The following is a 24,647-nucleotide window of genomic DNA, read 5'->3' as shown; positions in this document are numbered from 1 at the left end:
TTGTTTGTTTGTCCAGATTTTAAAGGCTACTTGACCAGGCAGGTAAAGCCGCGGCTAACAGTCAGTAGGCTATAAAATTAATCTCAAGCTAAAATAATTAGTGCGACATAGCACCCACACAAAACTCTCCAGATGCTCCAAATATAAGCCGTTAAATAAACACAAACAAAATTGGAAAGTAAAGCCAGTGTTAAGCAATATTGTGATAAACCATTAGTTGCCTTATTAGGTTTTGGTTAAAGGTGGTTTTAGCATGTGGTATTTATGGTACATGATTAGTTGTCAAGTGGTGTACCGCCTACATGTGCGTGGGCGCCGAGGAAACCGCAAGGCATGGATAGTGGTAATGTTTTGGTGATAGGTTGAGCGGATTGAGAAATCTAAGAATAATAAATAGTGATATATATCTCGTAGTAATAAAAAATCTGTCTAATAGGTATATCTGAAAGCAGCAGCAGTTTTTTTAGCTCGTAGAGTTAATTTTGTAATTATTTTTGCAGGTACGTTATATCTTATTAAGTTTATAATAAAAAATTACTCCTAAATTAATTATTAATGTCTAATGTAGAGTTTCCGTCTTTTTAATACATATCTAATTATTATATTACTAGTAGTCCGCCCCGGCTTCGCCCGTGGTACATATTTCGCAATAAAAGGTAGCCTATGTCCTTTCTCGGGTATCAAAATATCTCCATACCAAATTTCATGCAAATTGGTTCAGTAGTTTAGGCGTGATTGAGTAACAGACAGACAGACAGAGTTACTTTCGCATTTATAATATTAAGTATGGCTTTTTAACATTAATTTTATATTGTACAACTACATGAAGGAACGTTAAGACATCTATTGATGATAGATATGCCTTAATCTCTATACAGCCTCTGTAATTGACAAAGCCTTTCAAAATCCGCTTCCGCCAAAGCCTATAAATGCGTCCAGCCTTGCGATATTAATTTATCGGACATTATTAGACGTATGACAAGTTTTATATGAAAATGGTGATAAAATTTAAAATTTAGACAGAATCTATTGTAAAGTTAAATTTTAATGGCCATTTTGGTATAATATCGGCTATTGTGAAACAGGTTTTGTAAACGATTGAAATGAGGATGAATTTAACGTTTCATTTTGTATTCTACAACAAATAACAATGCTTGCAATCTGGTTTGGAAACAAATACATTTTATAACATAATATAATTCGCATAATTAACTCTGTGAAGGTCACTTCTAAAATAATCAAAGATAAGAAAAATATAGAGCCGGTAAGCAGGATTAAGAAACCATTAAAAACCACAAAAAATATAAGTATATACTGCACATATCAATCTTTTGCAATAGCATCTCTAGAACAAGAAATAATAAAAATATAACATAGAGCTGGCTAATTATATGTTCATATTATAAGCATCATTAAAAATCTTATTTCACACAAGAAAACAATGAAAGTGTGACCTCAAAAGACGAAAAGTCCAGTTCCAATATTCACCACTCATGCTCTAGTCTTGTCAAAAATGCGGAACGAATATGGCTCTCATTGATCCGTCCATTCATGCGGCGTAGGCACACGCCCGATTGCTGTGTCGTGAGTGGGCGGTTTTATAGCCAGTATGGGTATAGCGCCAAAAGTGTTCATGGATATTAATTGTTATAGAGTTTACACGCACAATCCGTGTGGTCTAGTCTTCAAGATGCATATTGCATACATCTTTATAACGCTATATGGACCTACTAGCTTTTCGCCTGTGACTTCCCTTACTCAAACTTTACATAGAGGGATATCTATACAATTTTCCTATTGAGAAATATTTCACCTATTCACAAATATTGTTCATATATGTATATAAGCAGGGGAAGACCAGAAGTTATCTAATTTAATAATTATGCGATGTAAATTAAATGAGATTCCTCATTCCTAATTTTTTTATGACAAGTACAAAACTGCTTGACTTCTGATAAAATCTTGCACTTACGAAGAACTATCGAACTATCTTAATTCAAAAAGCTCTACACTATTTGAACTCAATGTGGACCACATTGCAAGCCAAACAACTGTTCAGCGACTTGTCACTTGCAACTGTGATTATGGTAAAAGGCAAGTGACTGTCACCTTTCATACAACGCCCTTATTGCCCAGCTAAAAGTTATCTGTCAAAGTGTCATAATTATAAATTAATCAGCATACAACAGATGTGAACCGACGCTAACTTTTGATATTTCAACATCGCCGCTGCGCCGCCCACACCACCCTTCGGTATTTCGGAACGTACTAATAGATGTATTAATATATTCATTAGGAATTAATCTCTGTTAGGTATCATTTGTTGTTTATATAAGCTAATGACTGCTATTGATGTTAGAGACATAGAAAGAATCCGTTCGATATAATATGAATTGGTTTTAATGAAGACTCTTTTTCTAACGTTAACACTTGATTTACTTATTCGTATCTAATGAAACTGAACAATAACTTAAATACAACAATCTAATTAGGAAATTAGGCCTCATTTAAAATATTTTATGTTCCCTTCCTTATTTTAAGATATATCTACTCATACATACTCAATACTCATCACTAATCACATATTCAATGCAAATTGCAATCTATAAATATTTTAAAGAATTCTTTAAAATATTTTGATATAGGTATATTCTATAAAAAAGACAATATTTTCTATGACATCATACAAAATTAGGACTCTCTTTGTCACCTGCACTTCTCTTTTCCTATATTTGTTTAAGTTTCTATCCAAGAATGTAACATTTATTTTCAATAAATATCTTATCTTCCGAAGAATCTTTTCTTCGATCATTGACAAATCACGTGGTATTTCCGATTTGGACATTTAAAGCAACTGTTTAACATTACTACTAATTTAGGAATTCCTAACAAATACCATTGATTGAGAGATTCTCGATTTAATCGTCCACACTCCGTTATTTTTGTTTAATTGTGTCAACTCATTAATACTAGTTAACCAGTTAATGTAATTTAAGAGACTGGTCAAGCGCGAGTCGGTTTTTAGGGTTCAGTAAAAAATAAAATTATGCTGGAATTTCCATCTACTACCTATCATACTTTATAAATTTTTACATACACGATCTGAAAAATCTTAATTTAACTAGAAAATTTTACATTCACCATTATCGTAACAATTACAACTATGTAATACATTTAGATCATAGCAATTAGATAACATCAAATTCCAATCAACAAATACTAAAAGAAACCCAGTCTCACAATATATCATTGAGCGTGGGTTTCAGCCCAGTACCATCGATCATATGAAGCAAACTCTGTGGGTGTTTCTTGTAATAAGCCTACTTTATATTATTAACTGACAATTAGAATGATAGTAAAGTTCTCTGTCCCTTTTCTTAGATGTGTGGGAACCGCTGGGTAATTTCGAAATTTATTTTTTTATTGGCAAGTATTATCTACTAATTATATACGTAAGTAGTGTATGTTCTATTGATTTTATTTTTAAGCTAGTTTATCTGTTTATATTAGAATGACGGGAAAAATCAAAATTCTCACACGTTGAAGTGAAGCTTTATGAAATTCCGTAGATCGAACCTGAAAGAGAAATCATTTCCACCGTTTTTTGTATTCAAGGTATTGATTCTAGTAAAAGGTAAAAGCGAATAAGAACTATCTATACATATAATAAAATCGTAGGAAAGTCAAAACTGTACATTGAATATTTTTTTAAAAGAATACATAATCCATGATCTATAATCGATATAGAAGCCAAAAATATAGTTTTTAGAATTTTTGTCTGTTTGTCTGTTTGTCTGTTTGTCTGTTTGTCTGTTTGTCTGTATGTTTGTCCGAGCTAATCTCGAAAAGTACTGCATAGATTGACTTCAAATTTTGCATGAATATTACTAACAGGTCGTGTGAGGTTTTTTTAAACATATTATCATGCTATCACCTCCGGGGGAGGAGCTGTGAACCTTTACTTTTCTTACGTATTCCGTGTACTACGACAGCGAACAATCTAAAGACTCATGTTTAAATGTTGTTTTTGAGTAAGCCATGCTATTATCTAGCTTTACACTATAAAAACTACGTCATTTACGTAATTTGGGCAGAGAAACTGTTTAATGAATCTTTGTACTATAAAGACAAATTTGATTCAGCGCCATCTATGAGATTTCGTAAAAATCAAATCAATTTACATGTTAACACTACTGAACCCAATGTTAAAAATTAATAATTTAAATATAATTATGTTATTTATTTATTTAACTCTTTAACCCATAATAAATCTTCCCTTCCCTATAAGGTGCGCTTATATAATTCGTGTGAATATACTACATTTTTAAAAGTGAGGGTAGATGTATATTATTTTAAGTCAAACTAGACACCATTACAGTTAATCTAATATTGATTGTGTTCATTGGTTACATTTTTAAAAATCTTCGTGTTTTAATAATTCGATCACGAGGCGGGACTCTAATACAAAAAGGTTAGTTCGTTGATAATTATTATTCCTTCATCATTTACATGTTGTTAGTAAAAATATACTTTGACTGTTAATACTTTTGTTCAGTATTTATCTGTATGATTATTGCTTGGTAATTAATATATTTTCATGTCGTATACCTAATTATAAACATAAGTGTGATGTGAAACTAGCTGGATTTATTTTTACATACTCACAGTCTTATATTTTGTGTTAATGTTAAAATAGTATTAATAGTGTAAATCATAATATTTTTTCAAAGTTAAAAATATTTCCTTTTTTCTGATGGTGTTGCCATCGCATTAAACCGCGCTGTCGTTTCGTTCACAAAAAGTCATGTTATTAGGACCGAATATGTAGCCGCCTCAACTTACGGAAACGAGAGTAACCTGCGTTGTCTGTTAATTATTATATAGTCGAATTTAACGTTACATGGAAATTGGAATCTAAATATATGTATACCTATTTATATTAAATCTGTAGAGGTCAATTCTGCACATGAAATATATTTCCTAAATAACTATCACGAGGTGATTAGAGATCGACATCGACGTCAAAAATGTTTGTCCGTCTGTCTGTCTGTATAACCGTTATAGAAACAAAAACTACTCGACGGATTTAAACGAAACTTGGTACAATTATTTTTCATATTCGTGAGCAGAGCAGCAACTCCATTTTTAAGCTTTCGTCGCGTGTGCGTTCTTAATGCGTGTATCTTAATGGTTAAAGCTACACAGAAATCAAGTATGAAAGAAATGTTCTCCATATTATATAAAAAATATCTCCCGACATCATAAATGTCTATCTTTTATGGTTGAGCTTAGGAGTTCAAAGCTTTCTGATTATATTTGTCTACTAGCTGTCCCCGCGACTTCGTTCGCGTGGAATAGTGACTATGGGACCTATGACCATGGGCTCAGGGTGGGGCAACAATAAAAAATCATTTTTATTTTCATGCTCCCACTCCCGCGCCCACTCGCACTCCCACGCCATATGCCACGTTCAGTCCCAATCCCACGCCCACGCCCACTCCCCTTCACAATTAGTACCTACCAGATCAAAGCCAGGGTAAGCGCCCCACCCAGCCCCACCGTGGCTACGCCCATGCTGAATTACTACTTAACATACAATTATTGAGTAAATACGTACAACCATACTGTACTGTTGTACTACCATAAATAATTAAAAGAATTGTTATTAAAATTTCTTACTAAACTGAGCTAAAAAACTTACGTACCAAATTATTAAAGAAAATCAAGAAATGAAATGCCTAACCTATAACCAAATAGTTACTACATATTGTAATTAAAAATTATGATTAGTATATAATATCGAAAATCAAAAAAGAAATGCCTAACTAATTCTACGTAAAATTTCTTTTAAATTATGTCATATTATTTTTTAGGAACCAGGGGGGGGGGAGAGGAGCAAATTCTATTTCCTTCCTTTCTTAAACGGATGTTTTTAATAATCTATGGTGTAGCCAGTAGCCACTGATCAGCTTAATCGATAGTACTCAGTTTTTATCAAATCCAGAAACAAATCCAAATTAGATCTTTCCTGTCTCACGCACGTAACTAAAGGCTGAAGAGAGAGAGAGCACGTAACTAAACCGTTTAGACGAAGAAAAGTGTATAGAAAAAGGAATAAATAATTTCATAAACTTCCCGACGATCTTTAAAAATAAATTATAACTTTCATTTTTTTCATTCCCACTTTTACCCCTATGTAGGTATAATAAGTGGATGAACCAATTTTGATACACTTTATCTAAGAACCAGCGTCGGAAAATATTCTGCCTAACAAAAAAAAACCGCATCTAATTCGGTTTACCTGTTAGCCAGCTACGGTGCCATAGACAGACACACACACACAGAAATACATAGCGGTCAAACACATAACACCAGTCTTTTTGCGTCGGGGGTTAAAAATATAATACGACATAATTTAAAGGACATTTTATGTGGAAAATTTACCTATACACCAGGGTAGATAATTTTTGAAACAAAAAAAAATCGCAGTAGGATGAAACCCATTAGAAAAGGATATGATAAAAATGTAAGGAAAAATAAATTACGGTCAATCGGAGTTCGGGAAGTGGGAGGGGGGGAGCTTTTAAGAGAAAAAAATGGTTTCTCTCGATTTCTCGATAATAATAACACCTGCTAATTTTTTTCTACATATTTTAATTGTACAGACATCACTTTTCCACAATTTTATTATATGTATTGATGATGATGATTGAGATTATAACACTCTTAGTCCGTTTTAATTTTTATTCACCCGCATCAGTGCCACCTAAAAAATCTTTATATATCGAAATTCAAGCAAAGTTAAGAAAATGAGAAATAAGAGTTCTCAAGGATCGTTAGAGATAAGAGGCTTACTATTGACCGAAAACAACATGTGTTATGCCGAACCTGAAACCGCTTCACAACGAGAATTGCGGCTCACAGCTGACCGCGAACGGCATGTACTATCCTGTGAGACCGAAACCTTCACTGAGGGTATATATAACGTCTCACAGCTGATCGCAAATGGCATATTGTACTATCCCGTGAGACCGAAACCCTCACTGAGAGGGAATTACGTCTCACAGCTGATCACGATCGTCATATTTTATCTCGAGAATTCTGAAACTTTTACTCAATATGAAGACCGTTTGACAAATAATAGGGTGCACCATAATATTATTCGATCTCTCGAAGATGAACATGAGCATAAGCAATGACTAGAGTAGGGACGCGAATATTACCATTATTTGAGACAAGAACGATTAATAAGTTTGTTTAATGAAAGATTAAGAATTGAAACTATTGGTCTCTTTAAACGGACGAATAGCGAGAGGCCCGTCTTATTGCAGACAGATTTCGACATAGTCTTAATGACTTAGAGGTAAACATAGAAGATCAATCTACAAATTCGTTGGTGTGGTCCGACAAAATAATATAAAAGTGGGTTTGCTTATAACCTCACAATCGATTACAGATCATCTTCTGTATAGGCGATATTAACGTAGTATGTTCTTTTTGTAATGCTTTAAAGTGGAGTAAGGAGTCGGCTTTCGTTTGAAGATACGCCGGAACCTTTGAAATCACTACTTTTAAGTTTTAGAGGAACATGTGCAATCTAAACAGTTCTTAGACAATATTAGCTCTTATAGTATTGCGTTTTAAATGATCCTTTGGTGCTCAACAATTATCAGATGCTCCTTTCATTCTTACTTTTAAGATACAAGGTCAAGTTTATCATTTGATAGGATCCCTTTTGCCTGAAGGCCAACCTAAGTTTCTTTAAATATATTTTGTATTCGACTACGACGAATAATCGAATACAAGAAATCAATATTTCTCGAATTTAAAACTGAACTCATTTCACAATTTTAGAACATGTTAATTCATCAGGTTAATCTGTATATATGCGTTTTAAATCGATATTAGAAGCTTTTCCTCAAGATGGTGATATTAATATAAAATTGGTATAAATGCCGATAGACGGAAGTCTATCAGCACTCAGGAATTCCCTGAGCGTGTTATAACGCCCAGGCCGCAGTATTACAATTTTTCCTACAGTAGGGCGACGAATGTATTTTCGCATAGCAACGGAGGGGAACTCGTGGGGGGTAAAGTGACGCGGGCCACGTACCACAAACATGTTTAGTTTGTGGTACCGAGCGCGAAAGAAAGTCATCGTGTTTTTAGTAAAGTTACTATGTAAACTAACGTAATTTATTACTTAGGTACATATTCTATAATGGTGCGCTCAAACTGTTAATCTACATTTAATTTAGATTATTATTTTAATTACTAAGAAATGTAGAATTTAAATCACATTCATTCATGTTTTCCTCAGATATTCGATGTCTATGATTTTCGATGATTTTAAGATTTTCTTATCAGAGTATTCAATTTTAATGTTGTTAAATTTTATAAGAGACAATTAAGAACATTCAAAAATAAAGTGTCAGGTTTTTTTTTTAACGACGAATGACGAAAAACGACCGAATCGCGGACGAAGTCGCGGGCAACAGCTAGTTATCAATATTTCAATGAAGCGGTAGGACAACTGTAATAATGGTCAGCTTTTAAGGCTAGTATATTTACGATTACGTTATATTAGTTTAATTCAATTGTTTAAAACATTGTGGTTGCTTATCATATCCTCAATATCCATTTTAAACAGACTTTCAAAAAAACGACACTTTGCTTCCTAATTCACAGTATTTTTAATGATTTTCAAAAATTTATTTTATATCTTTACATATTTACTCATTGCTAATCGATGAAAGTGATAAGTTACAACGCTAGGAAGAAAAAAACACTAATTAAAAAACAAGTTTTGTTACGGTTAAATCAGTAATAGATCTTGATTACCGTTTTATGTTAACAAGGCATATAATTAACGCGTGGCTTAATTAATAATATCTTCAAGCATACAAATCAAATAAACGCTATATTGAGATGTTATTATAAAAATAAGTAGAGGTAATTGACCTACTAGCTAATAATATGTGTACTTCCTACTATATAAAAAACTCTTAACTAGTAAAGAAGGCAAGAGAATTAAAAATAAAATCTGTCCGTCGTCTATCGTCTATTGGGTTTTATAAATATTAATTCGTGTTTACACCACAGAATATGATAGTGTTATTTTCATAATATACAAAAAATTTAAGTCTATATACTCAATCCCAAAGTCACAAACGGGTCTCATTCATTAAAACGCTGCCTCAAAAGTAGGTTAGATAATAGATTAGCATACACATGGAATTGCATCCATCCCATATCGATGCATATTAGTTATCAACTTGTGATTTCCATAAACCACTATCAACATTAGCAGGTGCCTGCTCGTCTCGTTTCCTATGGAATTCTCTCACAACATTATTCCCGTATTTTATCCGCTGCTATACGAATAACTGCATAATATCAATCTTGCTTATAATTATGGAACTGTTATGTGGCCCTTTGGTCGTCGAAAGTTTTAAACTTTCTAATTTTACAAGGTTTGCTTGTTGATTTTTTTAAAGGTTTATCGAATTAGTGACTGGTACAGGCTTTTCTTTGGCGAATAGAATATGTATATTTATGATACACAAAGTTCATGCCTATTTTATAAGTTATCTAGATTTAAAACTATTTCGTATTATACAAGTAATCTTGCCCTTGGAATGAATACCTTCCAATCCAATAGATAATATGTATATTCTGAAATAAACTTTTTTTGATAAGTCAAGGAATCGATTACAAAACATGTAATCGATTTCTTTGTTTTTAATTTTTATATAAAGCTGCTATTAAAGTAATACAACAAAATAAATATTACAATAAGCGATCAAAACAACGTAGAAATAACGTGAAAAACACAGCTATTTCCTGTTAAAGTACTCATAGAAAAAAACAGTTACCGAACAATAAGTATAGTTTGCCTTTTGACCGCTGGCCCTATTCTTGGGACAATGGGGAACACAACACTGCAACTGACCTATATGGCCAGCAGACATCGCAAACCTTTGGCTAATAAACATTTTTTTTTTCAAGGTCTATAATAAAATAAATGTCTATAATCTTTAATATCTAAGCTTATTCTATATCTATTTTCTTACAAAAAATATTTACCTAGTAATAGACGAGTTTTCGGAACTTAATAAAAAATAATATGATAGTAAAGCTTGAGCTTTCGTCTATTAAACTAATTTCGATCACTATAATATTGTCTTTTGCTAAATAAATATAAACATAGTCTAATTATGTTTTTATCCAAACATAAACTATTAAATTAAGACGTAATTGTTTTTTTTACATTCAAATGTAACATATTCCTGATTATTTTAATTCGCTTATGAAGTAGGTTTCGAACCTCTGATTTCAGGTGTACATTTATAGAAACAAATATAAAACACCCTTTTTTAACTTAACATGTACGTACTATTTATTACAGCATGCACATAATTTGTATTTAGCATATGAGCATACCTATAAATTATAATACCTATCTACAAATTGTACATTTTTGCAAAAAATGTTTCGATTATCTTGAAAATTTATTTATTTAAATTGATAAATAAACTTGTGAGAAGCATAAATTATACACTATATGTAGCTACTATTATCTGTTTGTCAAAAATCGTAAAATAAGTATTAATTTTGACGCCTAGGTTAATTTACTTTCCTTCTTACAACAAGAGTACCTACAGTAGAGTTACAAGCAAAAGTATTAATTACGCTATCATTTACAAACGACTGATTTCACATATTCAGCAAGTCTACCTATGTACGACAGGCGCCAGCCACGCATGTCAAAGTATATGTACCTACCTGAATCTACTACCTATTTAGTTGTAGTACTTACTACCTAGTACCTACTACCTATTTAGATGTAGGATGGATGTAGGTATCGGTGCCATAACCCGGCAAATATTTTTCTGCTATGCTATGACTAGCTATAATATATCTTAGATTTATAAAAATTAAAAAAAGATCGTGTGTGCGGAGCAGACGTGTCAGAAGTGAAACTTCTTTGGCGTTATTCAAAGATACCAAAATCGTCGCCTTACTCCATGGCGTGACGGTATTGCCATGACGCGACTCTAAAATTTTACTTTCAAAGAAGTTTCACTTCAATAGTAAACTTCTAACAACCTATTCTCAGACTAACCAAAATAATATAGGTACAATCTAAATAAATGTCATAGATTGAATAAACACTACACTTACAGAAAACAACTGTTATTTAAATAAAATAACACAGACATCTTCATTAATATTTCTTCTTTGAAGCAAGAATTAAGTCCTACAAAAATACATCATAATATTTCTGCAATATTTCAACACTCGATATTATTTTAATCATTTCCTAGTACATTCGCTAATAATTACTTAAGTACAGTCAGCAAAATGTGTCGTTTCCGATTCCCCAAGCCAACCTTTCATTTACTCTGTTAAATTATGTGACTCAAAGCTTTTTGTCAACCGACTCTTCTGTAAAGGGAGTAATATGAAAATTAGCAACGTAATATTGCTAGTGTATTTTGAACCGTATGTGTATGAGGATAAGAGTTTTAATATTATTCAAAGTGGCTGCATTATTTCGAAATGTCGCGACATTATGTCTACGCTCACCCACGCGTCCATTCAAATATTTTGTGCTTGTGTGCAATAAACTAGAATGATTACTATGAACAGCATGTATTTTGTTGTTTTAATGTATTCGTATATTTTTTCATTACCGTCTACTAACACGGCTAAATAATTCTTATATTACGTAATCCTAACTTTATTTGCGTTTATCCTCTTTAATAAACTACCCACGTCTTTTAACTACAAAATTTACGTCATGTGTGGAGAAAAATATAAATTCGATTCAATATTTTTATTTATGACAGAAAATAAAGATCATATTTTATGACGGTTCGTCATACAGATAACAGAAATAAATATAAGTTTTAAAAATATACTAAAACTTTTCTGATTATTTGGAAGTGAAATATTTTGATTTATGAATTGAACAAAATTTGTTATAATTTACATAATGTTATGCAGTAAGTACCTACATAAATATAAATCATTATTTGTATAAATAACTTTGACAAAACTATAAAATATTGATTTCCATGACAAATAAAATGTCCCTATTTTCAATAGATGTATTCAAAGTGCTATTCCATTAATGCCGTTTATTATTTTATCCCATACGAGATATTTTAGTACCGTAATAAAATTAGGTTTAACCATTTCCTCTCACACAGACGTAGGCTGCATGTGGGCGACTCTAGACCTTATGTTCTAGAGAGGCAGCAAATAAATGACCGTCATTTACTGTTGGCCCAACAAATAAAGTATTACACTCACCTTTCCAGTCTAATGATCGCGCATTGTCAACAAATTGGCGCCCACCGAACCGCTGACACCAGCCACAACACTATTCATGACATCACTTACACTCCATTCATAAACTTTGATCACCCCTTCATAGACAACACTATAAATCCAAAATCCAATACCAAATTCGAACTGTGACGCTCACCAGCGAGCCGGTTTGTTATCGATTCTATTTTCGAATTTAACTTTTTAATTTTTTAATCTATATCAACGCACGGTGACGTTCGCCGCGCGCGCACGTTTGAACGCAGAAGCCTCGAATCGCCCCCGCGATTTCGCTGCGTGGGCGCTTACCGGCGCAGCCTCCCAAAGTAAATTTGCGTAATAAATTTGAATAATAAAACACCTTCGATGATAATACCTATAGAACGGTTACTCGTCCCCGTAAAGACGACCGGCGACAGCAGGGGACCGCATGGAAATGGCGAGCTTTCTTTATATGCTCATGTTAGAATTTTAAATGAGTATCGAATAATGCATCGGACATAAAAAGCTATCGGCGGCTAACAATATTATGTGAGCTGGTGCGTTGGGAAGCCAGTTGTCGAGGAGAGCCATGTATGGTGAAACGAGTTCGTCTGCAGTCCCACACGTTTCGACTTTTTGTCGTTCGCCCAGGCAAGTGCTAGGGCCATCTTCGGCCGGTGTAAGTTGAAATACCTCGTCCTTGAGGTGCATAGGAATTGGTGATAGGGGTGGGATACAATAGGGGTTGTCGGGTGTCTAGTTATTCTGGCCGAGCGCTGGTGAGGAAGGAGCATTGTACCTATGGGTCGTGTGCTTGCAAACCACGTCTTAGCTTCATACATTCGTAATGAAATCGTCGCCACACTGCACAGTTGTAATTAGACATTGAGCTAGCTACGTTTACACGCGTTTTAATGTTACCAGTGTGTTGGGATTAACATGGGATTAACAGACAATACACCACTAGGTTATTTATCAATGAAAATGTTCGAATGTTTATCTCAAATTTTTTTGACAAAAAATGACTATATAGACTTCCCTTAAGTCTTCACTATAATTCACTACATCATTCCTTTAGAAGAGAGTGTAGCTATAGGGCAATTGCGTTTATATACCTAAGTTCTAATCCATCTAAGTTCTTTTTTCAAGTCCTAAACGGGCATCGTGTCTAGCATCTCTGAGTCCTTGATAGATTTGTAAGTTTGTTCAGTATGTTGTTTTAAACTAGCAATTCTATCGAGGAGACGATCAATGCTCAGATTTAGTTAGGGAATAAAAAAAACTAACACTTCTTCATACTTATTAATTTCATTAATGGATATCTCCTCCTATATAATTGTTGTTTTAAATCGAAAAGATCTTTTAATCCGATCGAAATAAGACAATAATAAAACAACAAATTAATAAGAAACAAGCCTATTTCAATACCTTTAACCTTGTCCGACAAACACCTAATATCTCTTCAAGCATTATCTTTCCAAGGGTTCGTAATTATAGGTATTATTATACTACCCCAGAACCATCGAAAGATCCTTCTAAAGAACGATATAAAACACAACATGTATTTAAACAGTTAGTTACAAAGAGGTTAATTACTAATTACCACTTAGTCTAAGGATTACTTGGAACTGCAACCCTGCTCCTGCTTAGAATATAAACAACATGATTAGCAATTGCCAACTCTTAATTGTTTACGTTATAATTTTTATTTTTTAACTTGTACTTTGTTGTACTAATGATTTGAAATACTTACTTATAGTACAACTTATTATTTACGAGTTTTTAAGTGTTTTTACTAACGTAACGAAAACGTTTTAATGTATTTATTTTGCAAGTAAAATTTAGAATTGTTGAATGTTGTTAATAATTGTTAAATGTTATGTTATGTTAATTACATAATCACACAAAAACAACGGTTGATTTAAATAAATTATATCCACCGATAAATTATGATATAAATGGTCATACAAGATACTCAACTTGCCTTTTGTTTGGACATGTTTTTGGTCCATTTTCTAATAAATTTATTTTGTAAACTTTGAATTTCACGCAGCAGGAAAGATCATAAACATAGCAATTAATCGATTACATTTCAAAAGGATTGAATATGATTATTTTCCTTATAAGTATAGTTAAATAACACGAACCTCTAGACGACCTTCTTTTCGATATTCTTACAATTATTTCCATTTTTATTACAATATGCATATGATTATTTAAGATCGTTAACCTTTTAACTATAACTAATATCAGTATTGTAAAATGTTATATGAGTCCAATATCACAAAATTCAAACTTGTTTGAATAAACTCTCACTTCTTACAGAAACAAAGTTGCGTCGGATGGTTAGTTTTAACTTTTAAGTATGTAAAATTCAGATTAATGAAATACGACGTTTACGTACAGAATTCAAAATTAAAGCTCTCCCAATTATTTGATGAAGCAATGCTATTTCCATACTTGACCGCAAATCTAACAAACACAAACCCTATTTTCTAAATAAAAGATCTCTTCAAGTCGTTTTATAACCATATGCCATCAACCGTTGACTGAAAGCAGCGGAAGGCCAATTTCCTTACACTTTCCTGTCTCCTTATTGCATACCGTCCCTGTAACAAACGTTTGGGTGAATATCCGAAGTGAATAGACTTGAGAATTATCACATTTGAAGTCAAGCATGTGTAAATTATATGGAGTAGAATTGATTTAGTATTTGATACCGACAGTCGATAAATGTACATAGTTTTCTTGAAAGGGAAATAAATATTTTTACATCACTACTTCAAAACTTTATTAAGTATATTTTAAATAATTAGTTACAAGAAGTTAGGACAAAAAAAACAATAAAGAAAGACTGAAACCTTCATACGAAAGAATAAGTGTAAACAGGAATGGTTTTCTTCTTCATTAACTTAACTTTTTTTTTAAAGTACTAAAACTAGAAGAGACAGTCGTAATTTTTTACGTTCCCTCTACATTTGCCGCTGAAACTTACGTAGTACCTACTTATATAGTTAATCTATGACTTTCTTTAAAATCCACCTGCTTGTTTTCATGGCATACACTCAACAATCATTCTATTCATGTATAAATAACGTGTGTTTTGTAACATTTTCTTAGTCTCTCGACAGCTTTATAACAGAGGAGATAGCTAATAGATTGAGGTTAAGAACACGGTCATAATACCCGTTACAACATGGCACTGTATGTATCTACGATTGAAGATGTGGTACCAGTGAATCTGTCAGGGTATCTTCACACAATACGGGTTGTATGTGGTTTTGTTGATATGTATTTGATTTGCCTTTGAATGTGAAACTCGACTGTAATAGCCTTGATGGACGATTAAAATTATACTTAAATAGACTTTGTATACTTTCTTTAATTGATTAGATATTAAATATTTTTATTTTTAATCGACGTGTGTTGTCTAATGTTATAAAATATAAAAGATGTGATAACATCTTTTCATTTTCAATTGGCTATTATTAAAAGGATGGACCTTAAAGTACTGGATTCTTATGAGTTTGATTTCACATTGTAGTACCTACCTACATATTTAACAAATTTATTTTGTAAACATATTTATAGTTAGTTATCGAAACGAAAATTACATATTGTACCTACCTACTTCATAGAAAATAGTTTCATACATCAACTTCAATATGACCACATGACTCTTTTATTTCAAAGTCGGGTCATTTAATCATCCCACAAGTGTGAAAACACCTTTACCAGGCTCTGAGAACTTGCATGTTCGTTCATGAATATTATAATGGTACTAATTGTTGCATTAGGTTGTGCACACTGGCTGTGCTTATGATGGATATAACTTGCACCGATAATGGATGCATTTGAAATCTTCGTTGAATTTTATATAAAATGTACAGTACCTAGCAGTGATTTCTCTTCGTATTTCATCCCATATATTTAAGATAGTTATGTAATAAATGATAAGTTATTACAAAATCACTAACTAAGTACCTACCTTTCTTTTTTAGAAAATCAAATGCATTTCTTTTTTAGATTTCGCTCCTCACGACTACTTCGCTATCACGCAAGGAAATGTGAATTTTAAGTAGAATGGAAATAAGAAAAGTTATAATAAAAATATCATTAAGTTGCGATTACATCTCTTTTAACATATCTATACTCATAGACAATATAATATTATACTATTATAGTACTTTCAAAAGCATCAAAAAGAGATAGTAAAACCAATTTCTCACCCAGTCTGTATTTAACGATATAGACACACACGGTTTAAATTACGTCAATTCTAGTTAATTGTCCATCACACTAACAACAGAGTCCGTATACTGGCAATTATTGTTAATGCATATAGGTTAACTTCATCATTAAACAAATCCCCATAGAATATATAAATACATGTATATTTCTTTTGAATACATTCAGCTCGCACTTTCTTCAAGATTTAATAACAAAAGTTATTGAATATTGACGTAGACGCTGAAAATAAAATTTATAAAACAGTATTTCTAAATTTAAAAATAAAACCCCAATTATGTTATATTGTTTATGGTATAATAAAAGGTTAATAATTAAAATAAAACACGACTGAAAATTGATTACGCTCTCGATTTTGTTTCGCTCCATTATCAGCACGAGTTATAAGCATAATTAGTTTGCCGGAAAATCATTGTAGAACGTATTAAGCTTCAAGTAGACGTATTGTTGTGTATTCAATATTTATCTTAATTTAAGCTCTGCTATATTAGCAACAACAGCATTGTAATAATCTATTTCATACATGGAACATTATGTTATAGAAATAAGCCCGGATCTTATCCAACCTGCATCACGTTGTCCAAATAAACATTTTAAACATGTAAATAATATTGTTCTATATTATTTTGTTTTATTAAGCTAGCACTAGATGGCGTTGTGCGAAGTCTTCTAGAATTATTAATAAATATAGAATAGAAAATAATGAATGAATTGAGTAAATATGCATTATGTATATTGCATGTATAATATACATATAAGTTCTAATCGCAAATAGTTATTGTTTATTAAATCTCATCCCTGATTTTTGAAGTGAAAATTTCTTTAGCGGCGTTGAGCACTTTTTCTGTAATGGTTATAAAATCGTCAGGACACGTGACCTGATCGAAAAAGCGTGACGGATACCATTCCAAAATATCAAACATGCTCAACGTTAATATAATCAAGTTTTCACTTCTGCCGGCACTCCCGCCTCCCGGAGTGCAACCCGTCTTTTTTTTTAAATTAACTTTCTAAACACTAGATTTTAGAATAATATTCCAAAAGGAAAGCTAACCTTTATGTTATTTGCCAAACCTAAAAAAACTAAACACATAAACTTTTTAAATAGAAAATGAAAGTACATAATTCAATCCTTCCAGCAATTATATTTTCTGTGAAGGAGGACAGTCATTTTTTGTATCAATATAGGTCATCGATGTATTAATTTTAACATATTATTATAACTAAGCTGTACTACAGACTACTACTGTTCTTCAATGGAAAATAGAAATAATTTGGAAAATCCAAAAGTGCACGCCTCATAATTTTTTTTTAATAAATATTTATTAATTATTATTTTTGTTTATTTAATAACAATTAAACCACATCGAATCAGACCCTGAAAAATGAAAGGGTTCTATTCCTGAGCATACTCAAGCGTAAGAGAAAAAAATAATTTGGAAAATCCAAAAGTGCACGCCTCATAATTTTTTTTTAATAAATATTTATTAATTATTATTTTTGTTTATTTAATAACAATTAAACCACATCGAATCAGACCCTGAAAAATGAAAGGGTTCTATTCCTGAGCATACTCAAGCGTAAGAGAAAAAAAAAGACTCGATTAGTAAAGTATTTCGGTCGCTATCGTGTTAACAAGAAAAAGGATCCGCACCATAGAAATCTAAATAACAAGACACATAGAAGTGCGTTATTGTCATAATTCGTATGAAAACCGCTGTCGCCAAAATCAACACATTCAAACCGAAAGCTAAACAGTACACACAAGTAAACTATGCCTTTTATTGGACAGCTCGATTTTAGTGAAAACTAACTTAACTATTAAATTAAGCTTTTGAATATGTATCCTAACGCACGAATTTACGGTTTATTTTAGAATAACATCCCTAAGTATATGAGACTTTTTGCTCCAATACGAACAAACGTGATAATAAGAATGGTAGACTGTGTCATTCATTGTTATTTCGATTACTATGGTGACACTCGTAATACTTGTAAATATTCTATAATTTTAAGGAAAAACGGCATTATTTCTAAAAAAAATATTTTCCGATGAAATATTATTCCTTTATAAGTATAATTACAACTTGTGGAAGAATTTCCGCAATGGGAATTGCTGAAACACACCATGTATACACTCATACGTCTCCAGAGCAACTGAACAGTGACGAATGCAACTGGTGATGTGCAAATCACCTGAGTGGCGACAAGGTCACGCACGCTTACGACTTCTAGTGTCTTGTTATTTAGATTTCTATGATCCGCACATACAGACACACGGACGTCCAAGACAGAACTTTTTTAAACTGTTTTTTAACTAGTTTAAATAACAAAAATGACATCAAAAATATCATGAACGTTAAAAATAGTGTTTTTTCTTAATATGTGTGTGTATGTATTATCTTACAAGTGCAATGTATGATACATAAAGACATTTTAAGTTTGAAAAATCAGATGTTTTGCGCGAAGTGACAGTAGTACCCACCTCAACGCTTCGCTTATGAGGCGTGCAAAAAGACTCGATTAGTAAAGTATTTCGGTCGCTATCGTGTTAACAAGAAAAAGGATCCGCACATACAGACACACGGACGTCCAAGACAGAACTTTTTTAAACTGTTTTTTAACTAGTTTAAAGAACAAAAATGACATCAAAAATATCATGAACGTTAAAAATAGTGTTTTTTCTTAATATGTGTGTGTATGTATTATCTTACAAGTGCAATGTATGATACATAAAGACATTTTAAGTTTGAAAAATCAGATGTTTTGCGCGAAGTGACAGTAGTACCCACCTCAACGCTTCGCTTATGAGGCGTGCAATAAATATAAAATAATCACTTACAGCTGTTCGTGTATTCAAGGTATACCTACCTAATAGGAATAAGTGAGATGATAACCTTATTTCCGACGTTTTCTCAAAATCATTGACCTTAGCGTCAAATTATTGATAACAATGGCATATAATTGAATCATTCGTGGTCATCATATTATAATATTTAAATTGTGCAGTCAATCGGACCATAGAAGATAATTTCCGAACACATGAGGCTTATCTTTGGCATTTATATCCAGTTTTATAATAAAGGAATACAGTAAATAAGACAAATGGAGCGATTAAATTATTATTTTTCGATTGTTTTTTGTTCCGATTAGAATTGAAGGTTATTTAAAGTTTTTAAACAATCTTTATTTATTTTAAATCCGAACAAGTTGTTCAGAGCGCAACAAATATTTGAGGATTATAATTATGCATCATTCAAAAAATTACATTTGTTCTAAGTTTGTTTATATCTGAGTACCTACCTAATGAAGTAAATGACTGGGTACAAAATAATATTTAGAACTAATCGTCTGATAAAGCTGTATTATAAAGTCGCATCTTTATTTATTCATCATCAGATCCGCAGCATCATAAAGGCACTGAAATTTCTAATTTATACTATTAGGTATTATCTATCTCAAATTTCGATAAATTAAAATGAGCACGCAGTACATTCATACCTCATCATATTATAAGACCCCGCAACGAAAGCAAAGCAATAATATCACATTACAATTGTCAAACGCAATACGATCATTCATACTTCCCGTCAGTACCCTCTCTCAATCATTATCGTTATTGGTCGTTTACAAATTATTCTAAACTATTGGAAGAGATAATTGTGCGATAATATTATTTACTTTACCCCAATGACCCGTTGATAAGGAGCAACTTTATTCATTTCGATTTATGTTACAGTCTGTGCAAAACGTGTGACACCATGCGTTGATCCCTGATCCAAAATGTATTTGTGTGTGACTTTTTTGTGTTTGTGTGTCGCTGCAGTGCAAGGATCGGGCAGTGAGTACGCTTGCATACGTTTATTTCTTCTTTTTATCTTATATTTATGTAATTACGAGACACATGCATGCTGTGTTGGTACCAAACTAATGTTAAGTTTGTAACACATGCAAATTATCGTATAGAATAAGGTCAATTTATCTATATATACTTCATTTTTATAAAGCTTCATGTATGCGAGTTTATTCAAATGAAATACACTAATTTGAACATGCTTGTATTTGTTACCTTCATATTTTATTTACGCAGTTATGCATTCCTGAACTATTGAAAATACCTACATATTTATGTCGAACTAGATGCGCTCCGCGGTTTCACCCGCGTGGCTCTGCTCCTGTTGGTCTTAGCGTGATGATATAATATAGCCTTCCTTCCTCGATGAATGGGCTATCTAACACTGAAATAAATTTTCAAATAGGACCAAGTAGTTCCTCCAAATTTTCAAATAGAAGATTAGCGCGTTCAAACAAACAAACAAACAAACTCTTCAGCTTTATAATATTATTACAACTAAAGCAGTAAACATACAAACGTTTTCTATAGAATTGAACGTTGTTTCATCATCAAAAGCTCAATTAATTCGCTGAAAATATGCGAACAATTAAATAAATAAGTACACAATGTTATAAACCAGATTTTCCTGTCACATGCGACTGACGACCACCGCAGCTTTTCCCAAAATATAATTATGATCATTATAGCTACTAACGACCCGATTTTAACAAGAAAATATTTTGTGATTAAAAATATTCACTTCCAATATATTTTGATACGAGTGTATCAAAAGGTCCGTTTCATTGAAACATTACTTTGACGGTGAAATTTAGTCTTTGGTTATAATTAGAGAAATTCATACTATCAACACGACACAACAAGATTATTGTTATATATTCGTAAAGAAAATGCATGTGTTATGTGGAATCTATAGGTACTAAATACTAATATTATAAAGCTGAAGAGTTTGTTTGTTTGTTTGTTTGAACGCGCTAATCTCGGGAACTACTGGTCAATTTTAAAAATTCTTTCGTTGTTAGTTAGCCCATTTCTCGAGGAAGGCGATATAATATCATATCACTAAGACCAACAGGAGCGGAGCACTGCGGGTAAAAAAAACCGCGGAGCATAGCTATAAATACAATATATAGTAATAAATACAATATAATTAATTCATTCTCTATGTAGTATGTACTACTATATACTGAAATTAAAATGAATTCTTCAAGAGGAGAGTGAACAGGTACATTCTAGGGAAGCACGCTCCATCTTAGGCCACATCTCAGCTTACCATCAGGCGAGATCACGGACATGTATCAAGATAGACTAAGCGAGTGTATGTACTTCCCGTGTCCAAACTACGTTATTGAAACTTACTTGACGCTGGCCTACACTCAGTCCGCGCTTGCAGTTCGCCAAGGAAAGACGTGAAGCTGAATAAAGTAAAATGCCGAATTGCGCCGTTATAAACTGTAGAAACTCCACAGCTGTGAGTGGCCAAGTTAGCAGAGATGTTTCCTTCCACCGGTAAGTAATTTTCTAATCAGAATATGCACTATTTATTTTAAAATCAAATAAAGAATATTTGTGGAAAACGATCGTGACAAACACGGATACCAAATCATACGAAATGATTCGGAATACATTGCGGCTTTTACTTGGCACGGTAAAGATCGCGTCGTATGATAACAAGCAATGAATAGCGTCTTCTCATTTTTCTGTTCTCATTTTTCTGTCCAATTTTGTGGTTAGTGATGTTCATTTGATGCAACAGTTCTCGATTCTAATCGATTTTATAATCGAACAGAAAAATGATAATTTGTAGGAGCAATTTTTCAGAAAAAAAGGCATAGATTTTTTTTGTCATTTAATACGACTTGACCTAGAACTTTTAAGTATTTTAATACAAAGGTACTAAAAATAAATATTACGACATGGACGCCATTAGTTAAAGTGTCATCTTGGGAGTTTTTTAAGAAAACTCCTTATTGCTTAGACTATGTTTGTTTTTTCAGTTTTCCAAGTAACCCGAACATAAAAGGAAAATGGATCGATGCAACGGGACATAAAGATTGATTGATTGACAGTTTCATTACTTTCTTTCGATGGCCTCTCTAGTACGTAGTACATGGTAACTCAATGGGCATATGTAAGAAAAAGCTAAAACACATTAGTTTACTTGTTAGAATATTAAAAGGTTTATAACTTTATTTTATCATCCCTCTGTCTATGGTAATTATCATTTTTCTGTCTTGAATCGATTTAGTAATCGATTACGATTCATTTATTTGACTACCTCTTAGACATAGATCTAGTTTGATCTGATTTCTTTCGATTTACTTCGATGGGATAGGACGATACTAGAATCGCCGCGCGAGTGGCGGCCTAATCGATTTAGCGTAAAATGAAATTAACATCACTAAAAAGCGCTCGTGACGTCATAACGCGTCAAGGTCAGTACAAAAAATATGACACGCTTGGTTTTCATACAGATCGCGGTACTTGCGTTGTCTACTTAAATATACATGTCTGTGGGCGAGATCGTGGTCAAGCGCTCCCCTATCGCAGCGTAAAAAAAAAATTAAACGTTCTCTTTTCAATCTTCGATACAATATAAACTAATAAAAAATACTAAGAAATAAGCGTCTAATATCTGTGTAATTCATTTTATAATCTGTTCAAAACATAATATGTATTGAGTCCATTCCAAGGTCCAATAATTAATTATGTTTTACGTTACATACCTACTTAGACATTATTTGTGGACATTATTATTTATTAATTTTTAATAATTATTTCAATATCCATAATATTTTATTAGGAACTTAATTATGTATTCAAGTGCGCCAAAAGTGACATCTCCAAACAAATAATGAAATTCAAAAACAAAACATAATCAATTTCCCGCTAAAAATTGAAAATTGTACCATCCGTTCAGGAACTGTTTTATACAATGTCACTGAAGGTGAAGGATACACAGTGTATGGGTCCACGCAGTGACGAAACACCCTTCTGTTTATAATCATTAAATATAATTTTAAAGCTAATATAAAACATAAACAGGATATAATATTGTATATCGAGATTGATATCACGTTAATATCAAATTATAGTAACGTATGATACCTACTTACGCAAAAAATAAGCATTACTTATTTCTAAATTCAACTGTATTTTTAAGCGAAAATCATGTAGTTCAATCGTTCTTTTTCTTAAAGTTCTTTTTATATGTAGTACCTACCTACTAGGCAGTCATGTCCAATTCAAGTTTCAGCAGTCCCTGGAAAAGTGCCGAAGCAAACTTTTACCAATTTTACTTTTTTTAAGAGAAATATTGGTTTTAGTAAAACTATTATTTAATATATTTCGATAACTATTCGCGAACAACGCCAAGGACACAAACTATTTTGACATAAAGATATATTTCAACTTAGTGATGAAAATCGTTATCGTTTTCAAAGGTGCTTCTCTAAGAACTTATTGAAAGTTATCTCAATTAGCTAAAGTTTATAGCATTATAGTTGCTCATGGGTAAAACTTGTCTTTGCGAATAGATATTAGATAATGAGTAGAAGATTAGTTGCTTATTGTTCACTATTATTACACATGATAGCGTTTCAGATACCCTATTATGGTTGATAGTAGTTCCGAAGTAGTTTATCAACAAAACCTGAAGCAATATTCATCAAACTAAGTTTAAGTTTCCATTTGAAAAATCCTACTAATATTATAAATGCGAAAGTTTGTGAGGATGTGTGTGTGTGTGTGTGTGTGTGTGAGTGTGTTTGTGTGTGTGAGTGTGTTTGTTACTCTTTCACGCAAATACTACTTTTTTTTTTTTTTTTTTTTTTTTTATACTAAAACCGACAAAGGAGCGGGCGGTGTACTGATGAAGGTGATCACCGCCGCCCATAGCAATTGCAACGTTAGGTAACCTTGCGATTGTTTTGCCGGCCTTTGAGGGACGCGTAGGCTCTTTTTTTGAAGGCATCCATGTCGTAGGTAGATGGAAACACCGAAGAAGGCAAGCTGTTCCACAATTTTGTTGTTCGGGGCAGAAAATGCCGTGAAAAACGCACAGTTGTTGATAGCCACTCATCCAGATGGTGCGGATGGTACTTGAGCTTGTGTCGTGCAGTGCGATTGTGGAATTTGGCAGCCGGTATTAAGCCAAAAAGTTCCTCGGAACACTCCCCATTGTACAGGCGGTAGAATACGCACAGAGACGCAACGTCCCGCCGCAGTGCCA

The 24,647-nt window shown here is 32.6% G+C and overlaps 2 protein-coding genes across 2 annotated transcripts in view; one reads left to right on the top strand and one right to left on the bottom strand.

Moving 5' to 3' along the window:
• The window catches only part of LOC149478400 (uncharacterized), a 73,659-nt gene extending 60,866 nt beyond the window's left edge, over window positions 1-12,793 (bottom strand). The window contains exon 1 of the mRNA XM_089709386.1: window positions 12,319-12,793. The gene's annotated coding sequence lies outside the window, so the exon portion shown is untranslated. The remainder of the gene's footprint in view (window positions 1-12,318) is intronic.
• A 7,320-nt stretch (window positions 12,794-20,113) lies between these two features.
• Apoltp (Apolipoprotein lipid transfer particle) overlaps window positions 20,114-24,647 on the top strand; it is a 56,681-nt gene continuing 52,147 nt past the window's right edge. Inside the window, exon 1 of the mRNA XM_089709263.1 lies at window positions 20,114-20,404. Coding sequence (XP_089565389.1) covers window positions 20,347-20,404 — 58 coding nt within the window. The 5' untranslated portion in view covers window positions 20,114-20,346. The remainder of the gene's footprint in view (window positions 20,405-24,647) is intronic.

This window comes from Colias philodice, chromosome 22, assembly GCF_061535455.1.
Source record: "Colias philodice isolate Cphi_HAF_F1 chromosome 22, ilColPhil1 Martin Lab GWU primary, whole genome shotgun sequence".
NCBI classification, from domain to species: Eukaryota; Metazoa; Arthropoda; class Insecta; order Lepidoptera; family Pieridae; genus Colias; species Colias philodice.
Note: the sequence above shows the minus strand (reverse complement) of the source record. Positions and strands in the feature narration are given on the sequence as shown.